General features: G+C 46.4%; 1 protein-coding gene across 1 annotated transcript in view; it reads left to right on the top strand.

Moving 5' to 3' along the window:
* The window catches only part of PIWIL4 (piwi like RNA-mediated gene silencing 4), a 558,880-nt gene that overhangs the window by 143,311 nt on the left and 402,043 nt on the right, over positions 1-13,526 (top strand). The window contains exons 3-4 of the mRNA XM_082244560.1: positions 7,705-7,826; positions 9,343-9,423. Of these exons, the coding sequence (XP_082100686.1) occupies positions 7,705-7,826; positions 9,343-9,423 (203 nt within the window). The remainder of the gene's footprint in view (positions 1-7,704; positions 7,827-9,342; positions 9,424-13,526) is intronic.

Below are 13,526 nucleotides of genomic sequence, written 5' to 3'. Positions count from 1 at the left end.
GTAGTCTTTAGCCGAAGGTCGGTACACAAGCAGTGAAGGGCAAAATGGCAGCAGGCAGAGGCGTAGTCCTGGAACGTAGCTGGAGGTCGGTACACAAGTGGAAGATTCTGGAGGATGAAGCACACAAAGCTAGATCTTGGCAAAAGCACAATAATCTGGCATCAGGAAGTTTCCAGATCAGGCTTAAATAGGAAGTACAAAGGAGTGGCCAAAGGTTCAGAGTTCACAGGAGGCTGGGCAAGGAACTAGGCAGGAAACTGGACAAGGTCTAAGTCTTTCCAAAAGCTCGGGGATTAGTGGGAGGGGATAGCGATTCTTGATAGTGATTTTAGGTCTAGGTCACCACATAGATCTAGAATGCATAGATATCAGCTGCTGGATAGCTCAGCAAGAAGAAGCACTGTCAGAAGCAACTGAGGACCTGGGTTCAAATCTGGGTCCTGACAGGTAGTCAGTGGGTTTCCCCAAAACGAATGGTTGGGATACCAAGGCGTTTTGCTAGGAGGCTTCCATTTGAGAAGTCCTTCTTAACGAAACTGACAGTTCCACCGGTGTTGGATTCTCAGGTTTCTAGATTAAATAAAGTCACATTGCTATCCGGTGAGGATGCTCCGTCCTTTAAAGACCCTGAAGATAGAAAGGCTGAATCTCTGGTCTGCCATCTTTTTATAATGGCAGGTTCAATCTTGAGGCCGGGGTTTGCCATTACCTTGGTCTCCCAGACCTTAATGAAATGGGCAAAGCTTTTGCGTCAGGATTTGGAAGGGGGTCAGCATCCTCCTGAGCTGGCGGGCCAGTTGATACAGGGGCTACAGTATATTTGTCGTGCCCCCCTGGATGTAGCCCCTTTAGCTTTCGGGAGGCAAGAGCACCCTGCTCCCGCAGGTTACAAAGAGCAGAGAGCCTCGCCGCAAATGTGGTCCTGTCTTCTCCGCACACAAGCGGCCCTTTCGTCCCGCAGGGTCACAGGACAAGGGTTCCAAATCCTCCAGTCCCTTCTCGGGAGGTTCCTGGGTTGGTAAGTCTAAGGCCGGCTCCACTGGGCCGGCAGACAAGCCCTCCTCTGCCTGAAGGGATGCCCTCACCTGTCCATGGGGTTGGGGGACGTCTTTGCTTCTTTCCGGATCCATGGACATCCTTAGCTCATGACAAATGGGTCCATGAGTTGATCTGGTCTGGTTACAAGATCAAGTTTTAGTCCTTCCCCCCCCCCCCCCCCCCCCCCCCCGGCAAGGTTTTTTCTTTCTATCCTGTGCCTTTCCCCGGATCGGCTTCTGGGCCTTCTCGGGGCGGTTCAGGATCTGCTGTCACAAGGAATATTTTTTCTAGTCCCAGAGTTGAAACGTTTTCAGGGGTGTTATTCAAACCTATTTATGGTTCCCCGGAAGGAGGGCAAGGTCCGTCCAATCTTGAACCTCAAGGCCCTGAACCGCTTTTTGCGTGTTCAGAAATTCAGAATGGAGTTAATTTGCATGGTAGTGGCTTCCCTTCATCAGGGGGGGTTTTCTGGCCTCTATGGATATCAAGAACGCTTTCCTCCATATCGCAATATATGTCAGGCATCAGCAGCTTCTTTGTTTTGTTGTAGATGAGGAGCACTATCAATTCGTGGCATTACCCTTTCGGGTGTTCACAAAAGTGTTGGCCCCGTTGTTAGCCTTACTCAGGCAGCGGGGGATCTTGGTACTGGGGTACCTGGACGATCTCCTTCTGAGAGCAGAGTCTCCGTCTGTCCTGAAGGAAGATCTGGACATTACGGTGCGAACTCTGAAAGAGTTTGACTGGACTCTGAATTTTCAGAAATCAGCCTTGACTCCGTCCAGTATGCTGGACTACCTGGGTCTGACCCTGGATTCAGCCTCAGCCTAGGTGTTTCTTCCAGAAACAAAACTGTTGAAATTGCAGCATGCGATTCGGCTCCTGTTATCCAACAACCGGTCATCTCTCTGGACTTGCATGCAAGTGCTGGGCCTTATGGTCTCCACCTTCGGGGCAGTTACATTTGCTCAGTTCCATACAAGACCTCTGCAAAAAGAGATTCTATCCAAATGGGACTAGAATCCACAGTCCCTAGACAATCTGATTCTGGTGAGAAAGGGTATGAGGGGATCCCTAATATAGTGGCTTTGTTCCCGGGCACTTCGGCAGGGAAATTCTTTTCTCCCCCTGTACTAGATGGTGGTTTGCACGGACGCCAGCCTGTCCGGGTGGGGAGGTGTCTTGGGCACGGAATCAGCCCAGGGGTTCTGGTCTCAGTAGGTGTCCCGTCTGCTGATCAACATCCTGGAAATTCGGGCTATCAGGCTTTGCCTGTCTCAGTGGACGGATCATCTATAGGGGTGTCCGGTAAGAATTCAATCGGACAACGACATGGCTGTGGCATATGTCAGTCATCAAGGGGGCATCAAAAGTGCCCTAGCGGCCAAAGAAGTTTCCGGCATTCTATGGTGGGCAGAAAGCTTTGTTCCAGCCCTCTCTGCTGTGCACATTCCAGGGGTGGAAAATTGTCAGGCGGACTACCTCAGTCAGCAGGCCCTAAATCCGGGCGAATGGTCCCTTCAACCGAAAGGGTTTTAACAACTGTGTTTCTGGTGGGGGACCCACCATGTGGACCTGTTAGCCTCCCGCATCAACCGGAAGGTTCCGAGGTTTATGGCAAGGTCTCGAGACCCTCTGGCAGACACTCTCGTGGCCCCTTGGGGCCAGTATCGCCTAATTTATGCTTTTCCTCCACTACAGCTTCTGCGCAGGATTGAGGCAGAAGGGATTCGAGTAATTCTGGTGCCCCTCAGATTGGCCTCGACGGGCTTGATACGCGGGCCTGGTAAGACTGGTAGCTGATACCCCTTCTTGCTTCCTCTCAGAGAAGATCTTTTGTCTTAAGGATCAATCTTCCATCCTGCTTTACAGTTGCTGGCTTTAAGGCCTGGCTATTGAAAGCCAGGTGCTGAAGGATAGGGGGTTGTCGGATTCAGTGATTTTTACTCTGTTAAAAGCTGGGAAATCTACCTCTCGGATGATTTACCATTGAGTTTGGAATGCATACATTACTTGGTGTGAGAGTCTCAGGGGGGTTTCCCCGCTCCTTTTTGGTATCACGCCTGCTAAAGTTTCTTCAAAGAGGTGTAGATCAACGTTTGGCCCTGGGCACCAATAAGGGCCAGATTTCAGCCCTGGCAGTTTTCCTCCAAGGGCCTTTGGCCACAAATTCATTGGTTCACACCTTTGTGCAGGGGGTTCGCCACCTGGCTCCTCCGGTACGGTCCCTGGTGCTTCCGTGGAATCTTATTCTGTTACTGTTAATTCTTCAAAAACCGCCCTTTGAAAATATTTGTGAACTTCCTCTGCTTTCTCTGCCACAGAAGGTAGCTTTTTTGGTGGCTATTACTTCTGCATGCAGTTTGTCCGAACTGGCTGCGTTGTCCTGTCAGTCACCTTACCTGGTGGTTCACAGGGACAAAGTGGTGCTACGTTCCTATCAGTTGTTCCTTCCTAATGTCGTTTCGGGTTTGAACTTGAACTTGAATGAAGACATTGTGTTGCCTTCCTTGTGCCCTAAGCAGACACGTTCTAAAGAAATTGCTTTGCATTCCCTGCATGTGGTTGGGGCAATAAGGGTGTATCTGGCGGCGACTGAGTCAATACGAAAATCGGATTCTTTATTTGTCCTTACGGGTGGATCTCGTAAGGGGCAGGCCACGTCTGCTGAGACCATTTCCAGATGAATCAGGCAGACGGTGGTGCAGGCCTATTCCATTAAGGGTCAGACTCCTCCTTTCCCTTGTAAGACGCATTCTACAGGGGGCTTAATGCCTCCTGGGCCTTCTGTCATTAGGCGTCAGTGGTTCAGGTGTGCAAGGCAGTCACATGGTCGTCTGTGCATACATTTACCAAGTTTTACAAGGTGGATGTAGTCTCCTCTGCGGATGCTGCGTTCGGCTGCAAAGTTTTGCTGGTTGCTGTTGCAGAGGTTCCTGCTTCTTGACAGTGTATTATTTCTGGTTAATGGGCTCCAGTTGTTCCTAGTTGAGCTCCTGGTTTACCTGGTTGGCTATATGTTTAGCCCTTTTTGGGAATTATGTGCATTGCTGTGTTTTGCTGTGTTTTTCCCAAGGGTCAAAGAAGACACGGAGCTGTGTCCTTCAATGAACAAAAGAGAACTGGATTTTTGTCTTACCGTAAAATCCTTTTCTCTGATGTACATTGAAGGACACAACACCCACCCCTCTGTGGAGTTGGGTTATGTTTTCTTCTGACACTGCTTGTTACAAAACTGAGATCCTAGAGCAGGAAGTGGGGAGCATACCTCCTGGGACTGCCCTATAGGCGGCGTGGTCAAGCTTTGTTAACCCTTTTCCACCTAGTGTCCTACTCTTAAGGAGAGCAGATATGAAGCTGTGTCTGCCAATAAACATCAGAGAAAAGGATTTTATGGTAAGACGAAAACCCAGTTATTTGTTCTTTTACTAGTTATGGCAACTTACAACGGGACTGCGTTATTGCAGTGGACAAATCGGACACCAATCGACACTTTAGACACTTTTTGGGGACCAGTGACACTAATACAGTGATCAGTGCTAAAAATATTAACTGTTGCTGTACTAATGACACTGGCTGGGAAGAGGTTAACATCAGGGACGATCAAAGGGTTAACTGTGTGCCTAGCCAGTGCTTCTGTACTGTGTGGGAGTTGGTTTGCAGGAACACAGAATCAATGCCTTCCCTACCGACAGAACAGCGATCAGCCTTCTTTACATAGGCAGATCACAGTGTCCCCGACTTGGAAGTGCAGGATCACGTACAATATACGTGATCCTGCGCAGCAGAGCCGCCATATATGTAAGTTAAACAGTCGGCAAGTGGTTAAAGGATAACTGTACATTTATTTATGCCAGATAGGGGGCAAAACTACACTCAAGATGGGGTGTGACATGCTAGCTCATAGTGAAGAATATACCCCACAGACCCTTGCACCTTCTATGTTTGAGATGCACAGTGTGGGAGTTCGGGGTGAGTAGCCTGGAGCTATTATCAGATTCATATTGGAAAGGAAACAGCTGTTTCTAAAATGTCTCAAGGTGTGGTTTGATGGGTTTACTTCTGCCCTATTATTTAGCAGGCGTAATTGCTTGCCCCACCCCAAATAAAAAAAATATGCCTTTTAATTAACCACTTGCCGACCAGCCGCCCTAGTTGTACTGCGGTAGGTCTGTTCTGTAAAGCCTCGTACACACGCAACGAATTTCCGCCGACCGGTCGTCTGTCTTTTGTCCAGAGTCGTGTCTGTTTGTTGGAATGTGCTCTAGACAGCACACGATTTTCCCGCACGACAGAATTCTACTTCAGAAGTGATGTCATGTGTTGGATTGCTTTCTTTGTGTTCTTTCATCTCTGAGCATGCCTAGTCTTGCTCATAAGATTTTTCCCCATCGAAATCTGTACTAATGAGACGAAAATCGGACGTGTTTTGACGGTCGACAAAAATGATATAGCCTGCACAACAGGATTTTTTCGGCCGAAAAGTCGGAGTCGGTTGTCAGAAGCACCATACTTACAAGCCGAAAATCGGCAGATCGGTCGACGGACGAAATTTCCTGGCCGAATTTCTACTCGTGTGTACGGGGCTTTACACAAAACTATGTCCATGTACGTCGTTTCGTGTAGCAGTTAGTGGGGGCGCACACACACACCGATTGGCTAGAGAGGGAGCCAATCAGCGGTTCTGGCGGACGCGATGTCCACTGGGCACCCGCAATCTCTCCCCGTGGAGACAGAACGGCGGTCTGCGGATGTAAACACAGCAGACCGCTCTTCTGTTAGTGATGAGCACAGGGATCTTGTGTTCCTCCTATTTAGGAACTCAGGTCTCTGTGTTCATCCAGTGAGTACAACCCCCACACAGTTCGAAAGCATCACCATGGCACAAATTTAACAATTTGATCACCCCTGGTGTTAACCCTTTCCCTGCCAGTGTCATTAGTACAGTAACAGTGCATATTTTTAGCACTGAATACTGTAGTAATGTCACTGGTCCCCCCCAAAAGTGTCAATTAAGTGTCCGATCTGTCTGCCGCAATGTTGCAGTCCCGCTAAAAAAAAAAAAATCGCTGATCGCCGCCATTACTAGTAAAAAATAAATAAAAATTACATAGATCTTTCCCCTAGTTTTTAGACGCAATAGCTTTTGTGCAAACCAATCAATATATACTTGAGATTTTTTTTTTTTTTTTACCAAAAATATGTAACAGAATTCATATTGGCCTAAAATGATGAAAACATTTGATTTTTTCATTTTTTTTTTATTGGGAATGTGATATAGCAGAAATAAATATCACAGAGGTGATCAAATACCACAAAAAGAAAGCTCTATTGGAGGGGGAAGGAGATCAATTTTAGTTGGGTACATTGTTGCCCGACCGCACAATTGTCAGTTAAAGTAACGCAGGGCTGAATCGCAAAAAATGGCCTGGTCATTAAGGGGGGGGGGGATAAAATTCCATTCCTTAAGTGGTTTAAAATGTTTCAGAGCAGTCTGGGTCACTTTTAGCTGTTAAAATACAGTATATTACCAAAAGTATTGGGACACCTTCCTTTACACGCACGTGAACTTTAATGGCATCCCAGTCTTAGTCTGTCGGGTTCAATATTGAGTTGGTCCACCCTTTGCAGCTATACCAGCTTCAACTCTGCTTGAAAGGCTGTCCACAAGGTTTCGGAGTGTGTCTATGGGAATGTTTGACCATTGTTCCAGAAGCGCTTTTGTGACGTCAGGCACTGATGTTGGAGAGACGGCCTGGCTCTCAGTCTGCGCTTTAATTTATTCCAAAGGTGTTCTATTGGGTTGGGGTCAGGACTCTGGGCAGGTCGGTCAAGTTCCCCCACCCCAAACTCGCTCATCCATGTGTTAATGGACCTTGCTTTGTGCACTCGTCCAAATGCAGTCATGTTGGAACAGGAAGGGGCCATCCACAAACTGTTCCCACAAAGTTGGGAGTATGAAATTGTGCAAAACGTATTGGTATGCTGACGCCTTAAGAGTTTCCTTCACTGGAACTAAGGGGCCAAGCCCAACCCCTGAAAAACAACCCCACACCATAATCCCCCCTCCACCAAATGATTTGGACCAGTGCACAAAGCAAGGTCCATCAAGACATGGATGAGCGAGTTTGGGGGGGAACTTGACTGGCCTGCACCTCAACCCGATAGAACATCTTTGGGGTGAATTCGAGTGGAGATTGCCAGCCAGTCCTTCTTGTATACATCAGTGCCTGACCTCACAAATACGCTTCTGGAAGAATGGTCAAACATTCCCATAGACACACTCCTAAACCTTGTGAACAGCCTTCCCAGAAGAGTTGAAGCTGTTATAACTGCAAAGGGTGAGCCAACTTAATATTGAAGTACTAACATTCGGATGCCATTAAAGTTAATGCGCGTGTACAGGCAGGCGTTCTAATACTTTTGGTAATATAGTGTATATTGGCATGCTTACAATGTCATCCTCATAGGTACACTTTATGCAGTCAGAAAAACATTTAGTCTGAAACAATCAGCATTTGATTCATCTTGTCTGCTATCTATAAATAGAATAAAACCTAAGCTAATGGTTTTGGCCAGGCTGTGGTTATTACTCTCATCTGTATGTGGGTGTGTGTTGTTTTTTGGACTAATGAATTATTACTATAATAGCTAAATCATTCTTAGGTTACAGAACTCACCAGTACAACAAAACATGGAGAGGAAGTGAAGATAACACTGACACTGACAGGTGTAATGCCAGCAGGATCCCCAGCCTGCATCCAATTCTTTGGGGTTGTTTTCAAGAGGTAAGTGCTGCATGAATTTATGCCTCAAATTCTGTCTATCCATGCCTGGCTCCAGTTCAGTGGGTGTGTGTGTGTGTGTGTGTGTGTATATATATCTCAACTGTGTGTAAGTGATTTTCACATCCTTATGGCTTTTGTTGTAAAGAACCCCTTACAGCAGTGTAGGATAGAGCCCCCTGTTGTAAAACTTCATTGTATGGCCTTGTATCTTTTTTACAGACCTTGGCTTAAATAGCCCCTCCGCCCCGTCCCCCGTTCACCATTCAAACATTTGTATATTCTGATTAAATACCCTCTTAAGTGTCTATTCTCTAGGGAGAATAATTTTAATGTTTGTAGTTATTCCTCATAATTGAGCTCCTCCAGCCCTCTTATTAGCTTTGTTGCCCTTCTCTCCAGTTCAAGGACATCCTTCCTTAGGATTGGTGTCAAACACTGGACAGCATACCTATCAAGTTCTGGTTGAACCAGAGTTTCATAAAGTTGCAGAAATAAGGTTTTATCTCTTGAGTAAATCATGATAAGGTTAAATGCCTTGAAATATTATGAGAATCCTGTCTCATGTTTTCTGTAATACTGTAGGTGACACCTAAGAAAAAACCTAGCACAATGCAAGCCAGTTTCTAATGAAACATGTTCTAAAAATTTAAACCATGCGTATTTTCTTTTATTGCTTTGTTTATGGGCTGATCAAGCCTTGAGAGCTAGATGTTTAAGGCTCTTAAAATTGTATTGGAGGTTACTACATTTTAGCATTGGTCATTGTTGGGATTAGTGGGTAGTTTCTGAAGCATTGATTTTGCATTCAGTCCTTTTGATACCAGGTGCTGCAAAAAATTATTTGCTTGGCTACTGAGCTGCAACTCGCTGGTATTGTTGCGAGACAGGCATTCGGCCATCCACCTGCTCTAGAGTCCCAAATCAAGTGGAGTGCAATGCATGTTTGTAACTCGCATTGCTGGACGTTATAAATGTGCAGTGTTTACATTTAAAGCAGCGTAATGGCCGCTGTAAGACTTGAAGCCCTAAATGTACCTAGCAGGTATGTTTGAGATCTGTGCTTGGCACCCCTTACATCCTAACTATCATTCTAGCTTTTGGTAGACATTGGGGAAGTAAACCATCTGACATATTTGAAGGACTCTGCGTGAGTTTCCATGCACATAGGTAGCACAACTAGAATGAGCAGATGTTTGATTTTGTATTCATACCTAAGGAGTCTATAATCTCACTAATTAATATTCAGTAGTCTGCTTTACTCTAGACCTCATAGATCAAACCTACCTGTCAGTTGGTGTTACCTTTTTACACCATTATTTTGCAGCTTCCCCCAACACCCCAGATATTTCCACCCTCCAAATTCCCTTCCCGCAGTTAGATGCATCCACTACTGGCTACCCCTGCCATGGTCTCAGGTCTGATCACCTGAACTTCCCCGGGTCTGAGGGTTGGGAGAAAATTCTAAATACTTGGTAATCAAGAGGAATAATTCATATATATTATTTTTCTTTCCTAGGGTCTTTAGATGCCTTAACATGTACCAAGTGGGACGCAATTACTACAGTCCTTCCAATCCAGTGGAAATTCCTCAGCATAAGTACTACAATAATAACTACTACATTTATCACAGTTGTACATAGTGTATTAAGAGAATAAATCAGGCAATGTGTATAAATTAAACAAAGCTTAATGTTGCACTCCAGGCAGATAGTCTAATACAAAGTAGAAATATATCTATATCTATATACCCACAGCCTCACAGGCTGTAAAGGAAAAGTGAAGCTGCAACACCAGAATGTTTGTTTCTCTTCTGTCAACTTGTTCCTTGACATCACATGCATGTATGCAGCACACTTAATTGGCTTCAAGTGCTGCCCTACTTCTCCCAATGTGGGTTCTAATGTAGAGAGGATTACGAGAGGCTAATGAAGTCACATTCGGATATTTGTACTAGTTGAATGCGAAATACATTTTATTTTTCATTTCTTTGGCGGTAAATAGATAATTGTACTGATTGGTGTTTTTTATATACACTGCTCAAAAAAATTAAAGGGACACTTTGAAAACACTAGATCTCAATTGGGAAAAATATCATGCTATCCATACTGATATGGACTGGGTAAAGTGTTAGGAATGAAAGGATGCCACATTGTTTGATGGAAATTAAAGTTATCAACCTACAGAGGGCTGAATTCAAAGACACCCCAAAAATTTCATTGCAGCAACTCAAAATAGTACTCAGTAGTTTGTATGGCCCCCATGTGCTTGTATGCATGCCTGACAACATCAGGGCATGCCCCTAATGAGACGACAGATGGTGTCCTGGGGTATTTTCTCCCTGATCTGCACCAGTGCATGACTGAGCTCCTGAACAGACTGAGGTGCAACCTGGTGGTGTCATATGGGCCAAAACATAATGTCCCAGAGGTGTTCTATTGGATTTAGGTCAGGTGAGTGTAGGGGCCATTCATTGGTATCAATTCCTTCTTCCTCAAGGAACTGGCTGCATACTCTTCCCACATGAGGCAGGGCATTGTCAGGCACAAGGAGGAACCCAGGACACACTGCACCAGCGTAGGGTCTGGCAATGGGTCCAAGGATTTCATCCCGATACCTAATGGCAGTCAGGGTGCCATTGTCTTGCCTGTAGAGATCAGTGCCTCCCTCCATGGATATGACTCCTGAGATCATCACTGATCCACCATCAAACCGATCATGCTGAACCATGTTACAGGCAGCATAGCATTCTCCACGGTTTCTCCAGACCCTTTCACGTCTGTCACATGTGCTCAGGGTGAATCTGCCCTCATCTGTGAAAAGCACAGGGCACCAGTGGTGGACCTGCCAATTTTGGGGTTCAATGGCAAATGTCAATCGAGCTCCACGGTACCAGCAAGTGAGCACAGGGCCCACTAGAGGACATAGGGTCCTCAGGCCTCCCTCATGAAGTCTGTTTCTGATTGTTTGGTCAGAGACGTTCACACCTGTTGCCTGCTAGAGGTCATTTTGTAGGGCTCTGGCAGTTCTCATCCTGTTCCTCCTTGCACAAAGCAGCAGATACCGGTCCTACTGATGGGTTAAGGACCTTCTACGGCCCTGTCTGTAACTGTCTGTCTCCTGAAATCTCCTCCATGCTCTTGAGACTGGGAGACACAGCAGACCTTTTGGCATTAGCACGTATTGATGTGCCATCCTGGAGGAGTTGGACTGCCTGTGCAACCTCTATAGGTTCCAGGTATCAGCTCATGTTACCAGTAGTCACACTGACTCTAGCCAAATGCAAAACTAGTGAAAAACAGTCAGAAAAGAGGAGTTTTGGAGGTGAACTCATTGTTGCTCATCTAGTGCACCTGTTAATTTTATTAACACTAAAACAGCTGAAACTGAATAACTCTGCTCCAAGGATGGAACCATTGCTAAATCTGCTACTTAAAGCTTAGTTCCACCCAAAAGTGGAACTTCCGCTTTAAACACTGCTGACCCCCATGACATGCCACATTTGGCAGGTACCCGCTCCCACTTCCGCTCGGGCCGCCTAGGCACCCGGCTGTGACAGCTTGAGGCTTCACAGCTGGGTGCGCACTGTGGAAGTTCTCCTCGCCCCCTTCCTCCCTGCAATCTTCTGGGACACGTCAAAGGTCCCAGAAGATTGCCCGGCCATTCATAACATGCAACTGGACTCGCGCATGTGCAGTGCGCACCCAGCTGTGAAGCCGCAAGCTGTCACAACCGGGTGCCCACACTAGAGATGCCGGCACCACCGAGACAAGAGGGAGAGGATCGAGGCTTCGGGCGGCCGCATCGCTGGACCGTGGGACAGGTGAGTGTCTGTTTATTAAAAGTCAGCAGCTACACTTTTTGTAGCTGCTGACTTCCAATAAACACAAAAATTAGTGAAACCCTGCTTTAACTGACCAGATCAATATCCCAAGAGTTTAATTGATTTGATGTCATTCTCTGATTTTAAAATGTTCCTTTAATTTTTTGGAGCAGTGTGTGTGTGTGTGTGTATATACTGTATATATATATATATATATATATATATATATATATATACACACACACACACAGTATCTCACAAAAGTGAGTACACCCCTCACATTTTTGTAAATATTTTATTATATCTTGTATACTGTATATGTATGTATCTGCTGTAATTTAGCTTTAAAGCGGTATTAAACACAAAACCAAAAATGTAATATATTGCAGCTGTCCAGTCATAAGATGTAGTGGCTGCATTGGTTTTCTTTTCTTTTTTTTTTTTTCTCTCTGTTTTCAGCTGGTGATCTAGCCAGTAAAACACCACCTGTGTTAGTGAAACTCTGCTCTGAATGAATGAGCACAGGAGGAGGGGCAGCAAACATCATTATTGTCAGTATGGGGGAGGGGGTGTCAGTTGAATTAACGGATTTAAATACTTTAACAAATTGAAGCCAAACCCCAGCTTATACTTCATAATCAGTTACAAGAAACAGTTTTTCTCTTTCGTTCATTGACGGACACAGCTGTCCATATTCAGAACCACTGGGTTATATTGCCCCATACAGGAGTGGGACATGGCAGAAAAAAGACTTGGCTATGCCTATGGGCAGTTCTAGGTTGTATACATTTCCCTGTCTGCTATAGGCATTGAGTTTTCTGCTTAATCTGGAGTAAGGACCTAGTTCCCTCCTGGCATCTCTGGTCCTGGCATTATTTTTTTTTTTTGCATTTTTTTTTACTCCTGTTTTTTTCCTGTGAGATCAACAGTCAACTGCCGGACTGGGCGACAGGCTGGATACCTGGATCCAGTGATCCCCCCAGTCTAGCCAGCGTGTGCGTGCAGACTAGAACTCCGCGCTGGCTTGGCTGTAGTGTAGCCTCAGTGCATGGGGGCGTGCCTGCGAGTTAAAAACGCCTTGCGAGGTCGCATACAACCGGGTCTCAGCCCATGTCGCAGGGGCCCTCCTGGCTGACAGCCACCCCATTTTGATGGTGAGGAGATTCTGTCTGGAGTGGTGCCCGCCTGGTTCCACGTATAGTGAGTAGCTGTCCCCCCTCTCCCCTTGCATGTGGTTTGGGGTGGATGCGGGCCCCTCCCTGGGATGGTCGGACCCACGGGTTCTCCTCCTTCCCCCCACGTCCCCCTTATGTTTTGGTGGTCCCTGTGGGTCACATTCAGTGTGTAAACCGCGGCCATGTTTAGTTGGTTCAGCGTGCATATAGAGCGGCGGCCTTCACAGTGGAGCCCCTGGGTGGTGATTTTGGCTGTGGGAGCTCCTCCTTTCCCCCCCGGTGTTGACTCCTGGGTTTCTTTTTCCCTTGGATGTTGCACGTGGGTACTGAGATATCTGTGGTGCAGATTGATGCTACTCTGGTGGGGTGGTGAGTCTGGTGGGGTCCCTCCCTCTCTCTGCTGCTTGTGGGATACTCTGTTTGATGGTGCCACAGTGGTGGTATTGCTGCGTTTGGGGTGTCCCATTGCAGTGCTAGACACTTTTTGTGGTGCATTCCCCCTTTCACTTTATGAAGTCTCTGGAGTATGTTTCCCCACCTGACCCCCTCTTGGAGGCAGCAGGTCCCTCTGGGTCCCAGCAATCCAATGGTGCACTGATGGTTGTCCTGAAGTCCTTTGTTTCCCAGGTGGAGGTGGGCTTGCAAAAATCACCCCCTGCCCTCCCCTACTTCATTTGTGTCGTCAGATCCTTAATCTAATTCTGC

This window comes from Pelophylax lessonae, assembly GCF_965119305.1.
Source record: "Pelophylax lessonae genome assembly, chromosome: 2".
NCBI classification, from domain to species: domain Eukaryota; kingdom Metazoa; phylum Chordata; class Amphibia; order Anura; family Ranidae; genus Pelophylax; species Pelophylax lessonae.
Note: the sequence above shows the minus strand (reverse complement) of the source record. Positions and strands in the feature narration are given on the sequence as shown.